This window comes from Lolium rigidum, chromosome 4, assembly GCF_022539505.1.
Source record: "Lolium rigidum isolate FL_2022 chromosome 4, APGP_CSIRO_Lrig_0.1, whole genome shotgun sequence".
NCBI lineage: Eukaryota > Viridiplantae > Streptophyta > Magnoliopsida > Poales > Poaceae > Lolium > Lolium rigidum.
Window position 1 is genome coordinate 77,485,725 of NC_061511.1, and position 16,762 is coordinate 77,502,486.

At 49.8% G+C, this 16,762-nt stretch overlaps 1 protein-coding gene across 1 annotated transcript; it reads left to right on the plus strand.

Moving 5' to 3' along the window:
• Positions 1–11,864: 11,864 nt before the first annotated feature.
• LOC124649311 (small polypeptide DEVIL 8-like) lies at positions 11,865–12,416 on the plus strand. Its single transcript, XM_047188963.1, has one exon. The coding sequence runs from the start codon at positions 11,961–11,963 to the stop codon at positions 12,222–12,224; it is 264 nt and encodes an 87-aa protein (XP_047044919.1). The 5' UTR covers positions 11,865–11,960; the 3' UTR covers positions 12,225–12,416.
• The last annotated feature ends 4,346 nt before the right edge of the window (positions 12,417–16,762 follow it).

The window sequence follows — 16,762 nt, forward strand, 5'->3', positions numbered from 1 at the left end:
GTCTTTCTTGAATCCTGCTGCCAATTTCACTCATGCTCCCTATGCCAATTTCTCGCTAGCGCAGCACATGCTAATGACACGAACAGAATAAGAAGGAATCAAGGCCGTCGTTGCTTCGGTACTATCAAAGGACAACTAATTGAAACTCTTGACAGAACGAATACTAGTTAGGCAAGCGAATTTGGATAATTGCGTACCCTCGAGATGCACCATGACTTGCAAGCTCAGAGGATCTTGTGTCCATGATGATGAATCATTGTAAGACAGCTACCTGATCAGGTGAGTGATCGGCGGTAGGCAGGCCCAAATGGGAGCAGCAATCTCCGATCGGATGAGAGGTGGATACGCTGCCGTGGCGACCGCAGGCAAGAACAGAACATCAGTCTCCCCGAGCACAGATTGTTAATCCCAACCGAGGGACCCCGTTCACATGTGGGAATCAATGAACCATCAAGGCATCAACCATCGATCGGAACGCACAGGACATCAGGAGCTGTACAGTTCATGCAATCTGTTTGACAAATCTTGCAGGGCTACAATGTATTGTATGTTTGGCAGCTTAATTACATTGGATGGCCTATAGAGGTTATATACTGTCCAACGCTTTGCTTGGATTGTCTAACGTGGTCAATACGAAGTTTCATGCATTAACCGGCGCAACTAAAAAAACTAAATAACTTATTTATATGCCTTATTAATAACCCCTGAAATAACAATTTTAGGATAAATTAAAAAAGACATGACTCAAACTCGAAACCCTAAGCTTTGATTCCATGCCAACCTTTACGCACTATCTAACGCAACCAACAGCCTGAACTAACAAAAAGCACTAGACAATTTAGTTATACACTTCAGAAGTCAAATGTGGGTTAACATAATCTTTGCGTCATGAGAAACACCTCCTTATGTGTGATAGTGTCATAGTGAACGGGGGTCAACCTCCGTAAACTCAGATGTAGGCCTTGTACATGGACGGAGGGGCATAAAGTTCGAACTCGGGACCTTTACTACTAATACTATGTTAAGTTTTATGCATTAACAAACAACCGTCTGAAATGATGAAAATGCTTTAGAAAATCCACATAAACACTTCAACACGTAGCACGTCTCTCCATGCAAATCCCGCAAAAGCCCACTGATTTGATAGTACTATTTTGTCCCTCCGCTACAAAATGAAAAACAGGAGTAGGACTCTCATGGTTGGTTACGCAGACAACCCAGCTCATCACAGGCACCACATGTTCCTCCGTTGGCTAGCATTTCTTCCATGCTGCAAACCAAACCACTGAACTCAACTGCAAACCAACCGGAACCACAAAAGGCATCGAAAAAATGCTAGCGCTACAAAGAATACTATGTGTACGATTGCTCAGTAGTCGCGAAAAAAAGACGGGGAAAACATGTATCGTGGTCAACACCAGCAATGTTAGCACGCACAAGGATAATTATATGGCGTGTTTGGTTGCCTGCGCGTTGCGAACCCATGGGTCATGAAAGCCGGTCGTTTGCTAGGCTGTACGGCCTTTTGCGCGCCGGAGAAGGAAGCCATGTCCCATCGTTTGGTTACATACGAGTCCAGTTCTAGCCTCACTATTTATCCACATGGTGATCTTACCTCTCACCTCTTTGGCACGTCGACGATCATGAAGTCAGACACCACCATGGCACCACCGTAGTCAAAACCATCACCACATCGCCGACCACGAAGACGAAGAGCACCATGATACCACCGGTCACAAGCATGGGCACGTCGCCGACCACGAAGATGAAGACCACCATGATATTGTCGGTCACGCCGGTCACAAGCATGGGCACGTCGCCGACCACGAAGGCGAAGACTACCATGGCACCGTCGGTGACACCGGTCACACGCATCACCACGTCGCCGACCACGAAGACGAACACCACCATGACACCATCGGTGACGCCGGTCACACGCATGGGCATGTCGCCGACCACGAAGACGAAGACTATCATGACACTATCGGTGACGCCGGTCACACGCATGGGCACATCGCCGACCACGAAGACGAACACCACCATGACACCATCGGTGACGCCGGTCACAAGCAGCACCATGTCGCCGTCCACGAAGACGAACACCACCAGGACACCGCTGGTCATGCCGGTTACAAGCATGGGCACATCGCCGACCATGAAAACGAACATCACCATGACACTGTCGGTCACGTCGGTCACAGCACATCGCCGATTACGAAGACGAACACCACCATGGATTATCACCTCTCACTTCTCATCTATCATCATCACGTCGCCGTTCATGAAAATGGCGAGCGAGAAGTTGAGCAAAAGTACTCCAAACCTTAGTCACACATACGTACAGATTGCAGTATACTTGTGAGTCAATTATGTATCAGCGTATGTACACCGAAACAAAAACCTGTCAACATGAAAGTCATGCGGAATGGTGAGGTGAACCTATTCCTGAAAGGAAATCTCAAACGGCTGAGCGTGTGCAATGAATTTCACAAAATTCGCTTAAAACTTCATACATGAAATTGACGATTTACGACCGACGAAACTCGAAACCGATTGTGGAAATTGGTTCTTATCATGGACACGCATCTTTTTCGTGTACATCTTATTTGGATTCAGACTATATTTGTGTTGATTTGAGAGAGGGTATATGGAGTAGTGTAAGAGCTAGCCTAAGCAAGAGCTCGTGCAACTGTTGCATAGCTGGAGCCAAAGTGGCACAAAAACGGACCTAGCATTGAAGAAACTGCCGATTCGGGAGGCAAAACGCTACTTTGAGAACCGTGCGATGCAACAACGCAGTTTGATCCAGACAACCAAACACACCAAAAATTGCTGACCCGATGCGAGACAAGGAACATGCAGTCCACTAAACAACCCATAGTCTACAGTCTCTACTTACTTGCTTCTCGCACATTCAGTTGGATCATCGGTTTGATTTCAAGACCGCGCTCAGACTCAGCTACCGCATGGGTTTAAGCTAAACCAATTGCAGGGAAAACGTGGGCGTAAACGTAGGAACGCACGTGTGGTCCCCGATTTTAACTAGCGCCGCCGGCAGACGGCGAGCTACGTACAGAGAAGATAAGAGCATCTCCAGTCGCGTCCCCCAAACCGTCCCCCAAAGCGATTTGGGGCGCGCCGGACAAAAAAAGCGTTCCAGCCGCGTCCCCCAAAGCCCTTTTTTGTCCGGCGCGCCCTACATGTGGTGTCCGGCGCCCCGAGCCCGTCCCCGTCCCACGGGGGACGCACCGGGGACGCCGGACACAACGACAAGCGAGGCGGGGAGTGGCGGGGCCGACCCGTCGGCGGCACAATTAATTTAAACCTAGCCGTCGCCTACCTCGCGACGGAAGTTATTGGCGCGCGGCCGACGGTGCGATTCCCGCAGAGGGCGCGGCCGACGCGTCCCGTCGCGCCTAGCTCGCGTGCGGCGTTAATGAGCGCCACCGCTCCTCCGCCTCCCTCCGGCCTATAAAAGGGCGCCTCTCATCGTCCCTCTCACACACAAACCCTAGCGCCTCTCTCCCAAGCCCTAGCCGCCACCATCTCTCAACAAGACTCGACGCTATGTACGGTGAGGCGGAGGCCGACTTCGCGGCCGCGGCCGTGGTCGTGGTCGTGGTCGTGGTCGTGGCCGCGGCACGGCCTGAACGCTCGCCGTCGCCTCCCACGCCGTCGTCTTCATCGTCGGAGATGGACGTGGAGCCGGACGTCCTGTTCGAGTTCGTCCACGTCCTCAAGGGCGACCCGCGCGGCATCCGGAGGCTGCCGGACTCCTTCGCCGAGTACGTCGGCGGCGTACGCCCGCGCACGATGCATCCGCGGGAGCATTCGTGCGGCTACGCCGGTGGATCGTCAAGGCGATCTACGACGCGCGCGGCAAGATGTACCTCAACATCGGGCGGGAGAAGTTCGCGCGCCACCACGGCCTCGAAGCCGGCTTCATCCTCGTGTTCTCCTACTTCGGCAACGGGGACATGAGCGTCAAGGTCTTCGACGAGAGGCGCCGCCTCCGGGACTACCACGTCGACGGGGACGACGACGGCACCGACGAGGAGGACGGCCGAATGAGTGTTGTTTCTTCGCGGCGAATACGTGCACGGAGGTTTACGCTCGTTCGCCTCATCGGTAGAACCAACAAGGGCACCATCCTCCCGCTGGATTTTCCGGTTTAGGTGATCTGGGTGTGCCCTCGAGTGTTCTTTCTTAGCAGCGAACACACGAAACCTTCGATGCACGGCCTAGTTAGGTTTAGTTTCTTTGTAATATTTTATATTTGTATCCACCATGGTTCAAACTATGTATTAGTTTGTGGAAAACCATGTTCCAAACTGTGTTTTCGTGTAAACCACGTTCCAAATTATGTATTAGTTTGTGGAAATTGAAATAAAAATGCCAGAAAAATTATTTTAAATGTTTGGGGGCGGCGTTTGGGGGACGCGGCTGGGGAGCGACGTCCCCCAAACGCGGCACGAACGAAACACGTCCCCCAAACGCTCGATCCGGCGCGGTTTGGGGGACGGTTTGGGGGACGCGACTGGAGATGCTCTAAGCAACGACTGCCACCGGAACGTGGTGTGCCGGCCGGAAGGAGCGCCGCAGAGCACCGATCCCACACGGGGCCATACCGGCGAGCTGCTGCCACGTGCGCGCCTACGTAGTACGACGCTATCCGACTATCCGACGTCCATCCGGCGTGTGGGCGCGCCGCGGCGAGGGCGATAGGGTTCTGGGCGTAGTTGTCGCAGATGCAATGCATCAGTCGCGTGTCCCGGGCGAATGGATGTCGACGGCGATCCAGCGTGCCGGCCGCTGCTGCGCCCACGCTTGACCGGTCCCTGTCCCGGTCATACTCATACCCAGCTGAATTTACAATCGTGTCCTGGCTAGGAGTTTCTGCAAGGGAGGAATTTGTGCAGCAGGGACAGGGGCCAATTATGCCACAATCACCAGAACTTGTGCAGCAGGGACAAAGAAGGGCCAATTATACAAAGACAGTAATTTCCACGATTGAGACAGAGATGTAGGGTGCAAGTGGGTCGGACTTGTCAAAGGAAAAGTAAAATAATACTAGCTCAAGTTGAAATTCCTATGAAAATGCAGGACATATGAATGGATCACATAGGAATTTGGTAGGCCTCAATCCTTTGATCTATGTGCGTGACGTTCTCAGTCAGATAATGTTGTTAGATGTATATATTTGTCTATTATAGTTTCTCCATATGTTAGGGGGCTTTCTGCGTATGATACGTGCATACGTATGCTTATATATTGTGGCCTGGTCGCAGTAATACAATAGCGTATTGTCACTAACATGGTATCAGAGCAAAATTGAGTCTCCTAAAGGCTTGTTCCCGGCCGCCTCACCGCCGGCTTCTTCTTGCCTCGATCTCGTCCGCCTCGATCCCCCGCGCGAGGCCGTCCCGATCCACCTGCCCGCTCGCTGCTCTCCGTCCGCCCCTGTGGTCGATCCCGCGAGGCCGTCCCGATCCGCCCGCTGATCTCTGTCCGCGTGCTGCTCCCGTCCAGGCCCGATTCCGCGTGGCCTGATCCCGCGTGGCCGCTGCTCCCTGCTCATCCCGATCTCTGCCTGTGGCCGCACGTCCTGCTCACCTGATCTCTGCGTGTGGCCGCTGCTCCTCACCCGATCTCTGCCTGCCTGCCCTGCTCCGTGCTGCTCCTCACCCTATCTCTGCCTGCCTCCGTGCGATCTCTCCTAAAGGCTGATCCGCATCTTCCCAGTTGACCAAAAAAAAAAAGAAAAAAAAGCAAAGCAAAAAAAAAAGCAAAAAAAAAAGTGCTGATAGGCTATGTCTTCTTCCGCTAATCCCGCCTTCTTTTTGGGCCTCCCTTCGGTACTTGATATTTGCCCGCTGCCTCCGTGTCTGACGGCTAGCCATTCTTCGTCGCCGTTGGCAGCCTCTTCATGCGGCTCGCGCCGCGCTTCACCGACTCCGTCTACGTCGGCTTGCCGCTCTACATCGACTTTTGCGGCCTCTTCATGCGGCTCTGCCCGCGCTTCGCCGACTTCGTCTACGTCGGCCCGTCTCTCTACATCGACTTTTGCGGCCTCTTCCCGCGGTTATGGCCGCGCTTCGTCGACTCCGTCTGCGTCGGCCCGCCGCTCTACATCGACTTTCGCGGCCTCTTCACGTGGTTATGACCGCGTTTTGCCGACTCTGTCTTCATCGGCGTGTTGCTCTCCGTCGCCCCCTTTGGTGGCCTCTGTGCGTGTGGATGATAGCTCCTCGTCGGTACACGATTATACGTCGACATCTCCGGTCGCGCCCTCTGCGCATGAGATAGCGCGGGTTCACTGCCCGCTTGATGCTTGGGATTCCGGTTTACGTCGGCGGCCTCGCGGTCCGAGTCTCGCGTCCTCGTCCTCATTGCACCCTCTTGTGGCAAGGTTGGTCACACTTCCTCCACTGCTTGGACGCGGGATCCCGGTTTACGTCGGCCGGTTCCGGGATCGTCGGCGAGCTGGCTCTTCGGGATCTTCTGCGGTTGCACTCTCCGATCGGGACATTCTCGGGGGTCTTCGTGGTGCGCTCGCTACTCCGGACTCTTCCTCGCCGGGCGCTGCTCGGTTCCGTGAGCGGCTCTTCGGCATTGCGCGACCACCTCTTTCTACACGATCGGGTACGTTCCCGTGGTATCCGGAGTACGGAGCTTCCTTTCATATAACCTCCGAGTCTTCTATTCTGTCTGCTCTTAGGTCTCTTATTTCTCCTGTCCGTGTTGTCACGGCTGATGGTACCTCTATTCCTGTTTCTAGTACGGGCACCCTTTCTACTCCCTCTTTCTCTGTCCACGATGTTTCTCATGTTCCTCGCCTTCGGATGAACCTTTTCTCTCGCTAGCCGACTCACCGATTCCGGTTGTCGCGTCATTCTTGACGCGCGAGTCTTGTGCGGTTCGGGATCGTTGCACACGAGGCCCCGGTTGGAGCCGGCCCTCGTAGCCGTCGATCTCCGGGGCTTTGGGAGTTAGGCGGCTTCGTGTTCCTTCCGTTGCCACTTCATTTGCCGGTTCTCCTCCGGTTGTTGCCTCTGTCACCGGCTCTTTTCGGCGGTGGCATCATCGTCTTGGTCACCTTTGTGACTCTCGCCTGTCGTCTTTGGTTTATCGTGGCCTTACGGGGTGCTGTCTGCGGAGATGGGTCGTTACACTGTCAGGGTTGTAGGTTAGGCAAACAGATTCAGCTTCCCTATCCTACTAGTGTGTCTGTCTCTCAGCGACCGTTCGATTTAGTCCATTCAGATGTTTGTGGTCCGGCTCCCTTCACTTCGAAAGGGGGCCATCGATACTATATCTTATTCATTGATGATTTTTCACGGTACACCTGGGTGTTTTTCATGCACTCTCGCAGTGAGGTGCTCTCTATTTATCAGCGTTTTGCGGCCATGGTCCGCACTCAGTATTCCTCACTCATTCGCGTGTTCCGTGCTGATTCTGCTCGGTGAGTATATCTCCCGGCACCTTCGTGGTGTCCTTGCTTGAGGAGGGCACCCTCGCTCGGTTTTCTTGTCTCGGCGCGCATGCTCAAAATGGCGTCGCCGAGCGTAAGCATCGTCATCTTCTTGAGACCACCCGTGCTATGATGATTGCTTCTTCTCTTCCACCACATTTACGGGCTGAGGCTTGTTGCTACGTCGGCCCACCTCATTAACATTCAGCCTTCCGCTGCTCTACATGGTGGCATTCCTCTCGAGCGTCTCTCCGGTGTTTCTCCGGACTACTCGACTCTCCGTTCATTTGGTTGCGTCCGCTATGTCCTTCGCCTCCTCGCGAACGCACCAAACCGACCGCTCGGTCCGTTGAGTGCATTTTTCTCGGATACGGTGATGAGCATAAGGGCTATCGCTGTTGGGACCCCGTTGGTCGTCGGATGCGCATCTCTCGTGACGTCACGTTTGATGAGACGCGTCCCTTCTATCCTCGCCCCACCTCGGGTACTTACCCGGTGGATGATATCTCTTTTCTTCTTTTTCCGGATGCACCCCCTGCTGTCCCTCCTCCCCTCCCTCCTACTTCTGATGCGCCCCCTTCGGCGCCATCCTCTCGTTCGTCTAGTCCACCTAGTACTCCTCGTTCTCCGGCTTCGGCTCCTTCCGATGCTTGTCCCTTCTTCCTCTTCTTTTGATGACTTGTCTTCTGCGGATGAGCTTCCCCCTTCACGGCCTGTTCGTCAGCGTCGTGCTCCAGCTCGTTACTCTCCTAGTCAGTATGGTCTCTCTGTCGTTTCCGAGCCGACTTCTTATCGGGATGCCGAGCGTCATCCCGAATGGCAGCTTGCCATGGCTGAGGAGATCGCTGCGCTTGAGCGCACCGGCACTTGGGATCTTGTTTCTCCCCCTTCGGTGTTCGTCCCATCACGTGTAAGTGGGTCTATAAAATTAAGACTCGCTCCGATGGATCTCTTGAGCGCTATAAAGCGCGTCTTGTGGCTCGTGGTTTTCAGCGAGAGCACGGCCGTGACTATGATGAGACTTTTTCCCCTGTGGCTCATATGACTACTGTGCGTACCCTTCTTGCTTGTTGCTTACGTTCGCCGCTGGTCCGTCTCCCAGCTTGATGTTCAGAATGCCTTTCTTAATGGTGAGTTGAGTGAGGAGGTTTACATGCAGCCTCCTCGTGGGTATTCTGTTCCCGATGGGATGGTTTGTCGTCTTCGACGTTCTCTCTATGGTCTCAAACAAGCCCCTCGTGCCTGGTTTGAGCGCTTCGCCTCTGTGGTGACTGCTGCTTGGTTTCTCTCCTAGTCTTCATGATCCGGCACTTTTCGTTCACACTTCTCCTCGTGGACGTACTCTTCTTCTTCTCTATGTTGATGATATGATCATTACTGGTGATGATCTCGAGTATATTGCCTTCCTCAAGGCTCGTCTTCGTGATCGGTTTCTTATGGCTGATCTTGGTCCTCTTCGCTATTTTCTTGGCATTGAGGTTTCCTCCACTTCGATGGCTTTTCTATCTCTCGGGAAAAGTACATTCGGGATCTTCTTGCTCGTCTTGCTCTTGGGGATGAGCGCACGGTTGATACTCCTATGGAGCTTAATGTTAAGCTTCGTCCCTGCGATGGTGATCCTCTTCCTGATCCCACCCGTTATCGCCATCTTGTTGGGAGTCTTGTTTATCTTGCTGTCACTCGTCCTGATATTTCTTATCCTGTTCATATTCTAAGTCAGTTTGTCTCATCTCCTACCACTGTTCACTATAGTCATCTCTTCCGTGTTCTTCGTTATCTTCGTGGCACGATCACTCGTCGCCTTTTCTTTCCCCGTTCCAGCTCTCTCCAGCTCCAGTGCTATTCGGATGCTACGTGGGCGAGTGATCCTACGGATCGTCGTTCGCTTTCCGCTTCTTGTGTGTTTCTTGGTGGTTCGCTTGTTGCTTGGAAGACGAAGAAACGAGGTCGCGGTTTCCCGTTCGAGTGTTGAGGCTGAGTTGCGGGCTATGGCTTTGTTGATTGTCTGAGGTGACTTGGTTACGGTGGTTGCTTGCGAGATTTTGGGGTTTACGTTACGACACCCACTCCACTTTTGTACGACGGTACAGGTGCTATCGGTATTGCACGTGATCCGGTCAAGCATGAGCTGACCAAGCATATCGGTGTTGATGCTTTTTACACGCGTGCACGGGTACATGATGATGTTGTTGCGGTTCATTATGTGCCTTCGATTTGCGATTGGCGGATTTCTTTACGAAGGCACAGACTCGAGCGCAACATGATTTCTTACTCTCCAAACTCAGTGTTGTGGATCCACCATGAGTTTGAGGGGGGGGGGTGTTAGATGTATATATTTGTCTATTGTAGTTTCCCCATATGTTAGGGGGCTTTCTGCATATGTGCACCTGTACATGTACTATATATTGTGGTCTTTGGCCCCCTGGTAATACAACAAGCATATTGTCCTAACAAATGTCACTAAAGTTCAAGTGCAACTCATAACTAGCATAAATCACGATGCAAATCGGATGGTGTAAGAGTTGACTTAGCACGAAAATCCCTTGATTCTAAAGGGTTTTCAAAGAAAAGCCTTGATATGGATTGGAATCCTCCAAAATTCCTGCGATCCAAAGATGCCCAAACATGTTTTCTTTTGGTTTTGGCTTCTCTCTCTAGCACAGGTGGTAGTCGTAGTGCTCCTTGCCGATATGCTCATGTCGTTGTTCGGATATGCAAAATAGGTGTGCCATGACGGTGCCTCATTCCGACAAGCCCGACTGGTTCATAGAGGTGGACAGGCATATGACATGTCCGGACGACCCAGTTGCTAATGGGCCAATAGAGGTCCAGCTAGACCACGCAAGATGGAATCTTACCGACTAAGGCTAGATGGATTAGTGTTGTGCAAGATAGTAGATGTCATGCTAGTTTAGGACTTTGTGTAGAATACGACTTCGACTCTCCCCTATAACCCTAGCTCTGAGCGTCTTTATTACCCGGGTTATAGGAGCTCTTAAGACATGCATAACACAATCACCATTGTAACCACACATTTTTTGCCCACATAGTGATTTATATCAGCAGATGCCATTGTGCGAGCTCAACCTAGGCGACTTGTGTCACCCCATCCTAGACGCTCCACACCTTACGCCTCCACTTTGAGCTACCCCTCATGACATACTCATCGACAATACAACGACATGTCGTATAGTGGCACTCCGGCCTAGTTTAGTCGTGGGTACGAGTATATTGACTTGCCTTTTTTGCATGGTTTTCTCTTAATTAACAATCCTTCGAGTGGTTTTTCTTATAAATTGGATGGGTGCTCTTCATCGTAATGAATAACCACTATGCTGGTGGTAGATGATAATTTCTACCTTGGTTAGTTGTAATTGGTTTCCAAAAACATTCAAATTTCTACTTGCTAATCACAAATTTCGGTGAAGCCTTAAATTTGGTATAGCCTAGTGGTTGGGAGGGGTTCAGTTCATGACTTCCCACCGACTTGAATTCGGGTACTCTTACTTGCAATTTCGGTGATATTGCACAATTTTTTTTAATAAAACATCATGTGCTCCTCCCCATGGGCCATCAGTTTTAATCACGAATTCTTGCCAAGTTAATCCAACTTTTAACTATAAATTAATTCACTTGTACTTTACACCGGTGCCCTCTTTCAACTTGTGGGAAGTCAACTTTGAACTGAGAACACCAAAAAGCTTTCTACTATGAACCCATGGAAATAATCCCATGCCTAATTTTTATTAAGACCAAGTTCACGTCACAAATAATTGAGGGACAAAGCGCCCTGTGTGTCCAAAATCCTCTTTGTCTCTATCCATTCTAATAATCACGTCTAGTCTAGGCTGTACGCAGCAACCGCATCACGTCCAACTTAAGTGGTGACTGGTGATGTAACCACATTTCATTTTAATATGCAAGACCTTGCATCAGATCCGAGTCAGGAGCCCCTTTTTTCTACTCTATCCACGTACTTGAGCTAGCCGAACGTCACCGTTAGCTAGCGCACTAACCAATAACCATGTGTACTATAACACACCAGTGCAGAGCGCAGACAAGCGTCTGCAAATCATTGAGAGTAATGTAATCGAAATGCCAAATTCCAAATGACGGAAGCATCCAATAAATTATTGATCAGGAGAAAGAAAAATATGAACCACTACGTTAGGGACACCAACAAGAAGAAACAAAACCGTCTAGTGTTCTCAATCCACTGATTAGGAGTGGGCGGATTAAGAAACAATACGTACGAGGGTAGAACAGTCATTCCGGCGCCAATGTCGGCTTTCAATAACGAGCCGTCGCGGTCATGTGGGCCCTGTTGCGTAGACCGGGCCGGGCCCTATAAAACACGGGCGTCCCTTCAGGTTCGCCACACCACGCTATCTGTTTTCTTCATCAGCATCCACTGCTCTCCTGCTACAGCTGTTCTTCCCGCCACAAGTCTCTCTTTCTTCTTCGGTTCTTCTACAGCGTAATCGCATCCATGGAGCTAGCGGCTTCGGCGTCGGAGTCCGTCTGCTCGGCGTACCACCACCTGTCAACGCCGGCAGATGCCGACGACGGTGGCGCGCAGTCACGGCCGCAGCTGCCGCGGCGGAGGAAGCACGCGGCTGGCGGCGGTGGCGTCAGCGGGCTCCGGCGCCGGTGCCACGCGGTGCTGAAGCAGCAGAGGACGAGGCTGTACATCCTCCGGCGGTGCGTCTCGATGCTGCTGTGCTGGAACGACCACGACGACATGTCCGACTGAGCGCGGAGGAAGGCCCGGTGGTTCTCTGCTCCGGCTGGGTCAGGGCCGGGCCTGTAGGTGGGTCTGGTTCGTAGATAGAGTGGTTTGGTGTATAATACTCCATGCCGGTTTGTTGGCAACTATATCATGAGATGAGCTTTTTATAATCTGGTGATGTATAAGTAAATGAGAAATGCAATGCCATGTGATGGTTGGTAGGAAATTTTTTTTTGAGCATCATCCACATCTTTATTATCAAGTATTATAGTTCATACACACACCATCAGGTTGATTTTGAAACCACACATGCTTACCTAGATCAAGGAAAATAGAGCTCCTTGCCATGTTGTGTGCATCGATGTTCGCCCCTCTCCCTTCATACACAATCTGAACTTGCTGGCCTTTACGATATGGCCATATATCCCCATGCCTTCTTCCTGGATGTTACGTACATCATTGCTGCAGTCACTTGCCAATCTGAAGCGCTGCACGAGAAGATCCGCTGCCACTGCAAAACCTTCCCTACATGCCATAGCTTCTAGTGTCTCAGGATCAGTGATGCCTTTCAAAACAACCGAGGAAGCTCTGACGAAACCCCCGTCTTCTCGCCGTACAACTGCTGCAATTGAACTAGTACTGGCCGAGTTCTTTGAAGTCGTAGCATCAACATTGATCTTGAACAGGCTCACTGGCGGCGCGATCCACTTCTGACCTGCTGTAGTTTGTGGACTAGCACAAGGTACTTGTCTAGGTTTTGCTAAACCAATATCTGTCAAGAAACGATCGATGAAACCGTGAGCAGAGAGGGGGCTCTGGAAGATCCCCTCATGGACTGCCTTTCGCTTCGCATGCCACAACGCTTAGAGCGTCACCACCACTCTGGTACTCTCCTCATGCGGTATTGCATTTAGAACCAAAACTATCCATCCCTTGGCGTGAGGTTCTTTGATATTTACGATCAGGTCAGTAATGTCACCTGGAGCCAAAGCCCATACACACCTCGCCATGGTACATTCTATCAACGAGTGCTTCCATGAGTCAGGTTCCCCGCATATCGAACACAATCTCTGCGTCGCCATGTGTCTATGGTGGAGCACGTCGGCAGTCGGCAACGTTGCCGAGTTAGCCTCCATAAGAAAACTTTGATTTTGGACGGAACCTTCTGATGGTGCTCCGGGGACGGCACCATACAATCTTGGTGGCGGTTGTTGTGGAAGCGGTTGGGAAACCCCAAGAGAAAGGTGTGATGAGCACAACATCAAATTTTCCTTCAGTAAGAAACCAAGGTTTAATCGACCAGTAGGAGAAATGTGTGACTTCTGAAGGTGTTGCTAGCTGACTAGTAGCAGGGTGCACTACCGGTGTCAGCAACAACATGGAACCTGCACACAACACAACCAAAATACTTTGCCCCAACTTACAATGAGGTTGTCAATATCACCGGTTTACTGAACACAAAGGATTAGACGCATCGAGTGAAAAGAAGGCAGTAATTAAAGAGAGTAGAGCTTTGCAGTAAGTAAACATAGCAGGATTGCAGTGGATGAATTTATCAGTGTAAAGGAAAAGATGGGGTCCACAGTTCACTAGAGGTGTCTCTCCATAAAAATAAATAACATGCTGGTTTAACAAATTATAGCTGGGCAATTGACAGAATATCGACCATACATGACAAGATGATTACTATGATATTTGGTATTGGGCACTACAACATAATACATAGCCCGTAATCCAACTACGTCTATAACTAATAATCCACCTTCCGGTTATCGTCCGAACCCCTTCCAGTATTAAGTTGCAAGCAACAGATTATCGCATTAAGCAATGTGTGTAAAGTAAACAATAGATTTACCCTTGGATAAAACATTGTTGTTTTCTCCCTAGTAGCAGCATCACATCTACAATCTTAGAAGTTATTGTCACTCTCCAGAAAATTAGAGGCATGAACCTACTATCGAGCATAAATATCCCCTCTTGGAGTCACAAACATCTACTTGGCTAGAGTATCTACTAGCAACGGAGAGCATGCAAGATCACAAATAACATATGACAAGAATATATAATCGACCTCGACATAGTATAAAATATTCATCGGATCCCAGCAAACACAACATGTAGCATTACATAAAGTTGATCTTGATCATGTAGGGCAGCTCACAAGATCTAAACATGAGGCACAAATTGGAGAAGATAACCATCTAGCTACTGCTATGGACCCATAGTCCAGGGATGAACTACTCACACATAACTTCGGAGGCGGGCATGGCGATGTAGATGCCTCCGGCGATGATTTCCCCCTCCGGCATGGTGCCGGGAAGAGCTTCAGAACCCTTCCGAGATGGGTTCTGCAATGGCGGCCGCGACGAAATTTTTCGTGGATGGAGGCTCGGGTATTCAGGGTTTTCCCGAGATCGTGAATAAATATGCGGAGGGGCGATGTCGGTGGAGGCCAGGGGAGCACACCACCCCTAGGCGCGGGACAGGGCTAGGCTGCGCCTAGGGCTGGCGTGGCCGCCCTGCTGTCCCCCTTTGAGTCCCCTCTCGGCTCTGTTTTCGTTACGGTAAAATATTGACTTCGGATTTTGTTTCGTCCAATTCCGAGAATATTTCCTGTTCAACTCTTCTGAAATACTGTACAAAACAACAGAAAACAGGGAACTTGCACTATGGCATCTTGTTAATATGTTAGTGCCGGAAAATGTATAAAAGTACAAGAGCAAAACATATATGAATTGGTGTAAAACAAGCATGGAGCATCAAAAATTATAGATACGTTTGAGACGTATTACCTTCACATTCCATAGACTTTTCCAGTCCTTCTCTTCCCCTTTTTTTGCATCTGAGGGACCCGCTTGTTCATTGAGCCATGATGTTTGTCGTGTTCTTGTTTGAACTAACATGTTATACGCCGAACGAACATAGAAAATACCACACCCGTCATAATGCCAGACCCAAAACTCTTCCTGCATTTTGGGTATCGCATCTTCAACGGGCTATCCAAATTGGACCAAGGACATTCCTTTGTTTTCGAGCGGATAGAGGAGTCGGACCAACAACACAACCCAAGCAGATCGAATGTCACCAATATTTATTTCAACCCATTTCGGTATAATTTGGTTTGGTTTGCCCATCTTGGTATAATTTGGGTTGTTTTGCGGTCATGTGGACATCATCTGCGTCTGTTGTCCTATTGTCCTCCCCAACCCCTCCCGCCAGCGGCACCACTCCCATTCGACCCATCCCTCTCCGCCGCGATCAACATGCTTTAGCGCTCTCTAGTATTCTTGAGGCTTGCGGGATGTAATTCTCCAGAAGTTCACTACGAGATCAACAACCACTAATACAAGAAAGAGTACTAGTTGATGGTATATATCCTCCATGGTCTATATTTTGAAGCCAAATATTGCGCTTCTAAAGAAGATAAATGTCGTAGGTTTTCTAAAGAACAAGAGGTTTCTAGGAAGCATGTGGAGCCCATATTTGGTGCTCCAATCTCGTTGAGATATTGTTCGGCACCCTGCTACAGCATGAAGTGCTAAGACGATGTAGGAGGTGATGACTGATTGCATGATCATGCACAACATGATAGTTGAGGATGAGGGTGATGATAGTGTCTATGACCAAGTGTGGGAATTTCAGAGTGAATTGATTAAGCCCGTTCTTGGACCGGCAACGTTTCCAGCAAGTCCTCCATGTGTATCATGAGAGCAGTGATCATGGAAATCACAATCAACTTCAAAATGATTTGGTTGAGCATATATAAACTTAAATAGGAAACAATTGGTTATCTCCTTTCATTTAATTTTATTTTGTTTAATTGTGTGCACTAAGTATTTAAATTTAGTTTTTTGTGAACAATGTTGTTCTATTACGTGCAAAATAGCCGAAAGGCCAAAATAGGGGAAATGTGAGAATAGTGGCAAGCCAAAGACCAAATGGGGTAGCCGTTTCCTACACTACCCATCCTAAACGGACCAGCAGGTGACATGAGCCCTTTGGTTACACACAAATGGGTACCTTTCTTGTGTGATTTGAGGTTGCCCATTGGAGATGCTCTGATAGCCCCACTATTGATCTATATTGTTTAGAATTGGCAATATTGGCATATAGACTGTGATTTTTCAAGACATCATTGGTTTGTACTAGTTTTTTTTCAAGAATACACTGTGAAAAGATGTATCAATCACGATGCCAAAGAAGGTAAAGTTAGTGCTGGCAACAGGGGTGGAACCTCCCCACTCACGCCTACTCTCCACACTGCAACGGTACATCTCTCGACTCTGAAAAAGAAAAAAATGTGCCATGAAAAAGCTTGGCAAGCCGCCACCTATCGAACTCCTCTCTAATCTTCTCCCTAATGGCGTTCGGCGACACCACTGCACCATTGAAGACCACATCGTTCCAGTGCCTCCAGATACAGCAGAAACAAGGATGATAGCACTCCATATGTCTCGCTTATAAACATATGCATGTAAACATTGCAGTTAATTTGGGCACAAACATTGCACATAAATAAGGACAACAGTTGTACAACTACACAGGAAGCTAAAACCAACCAT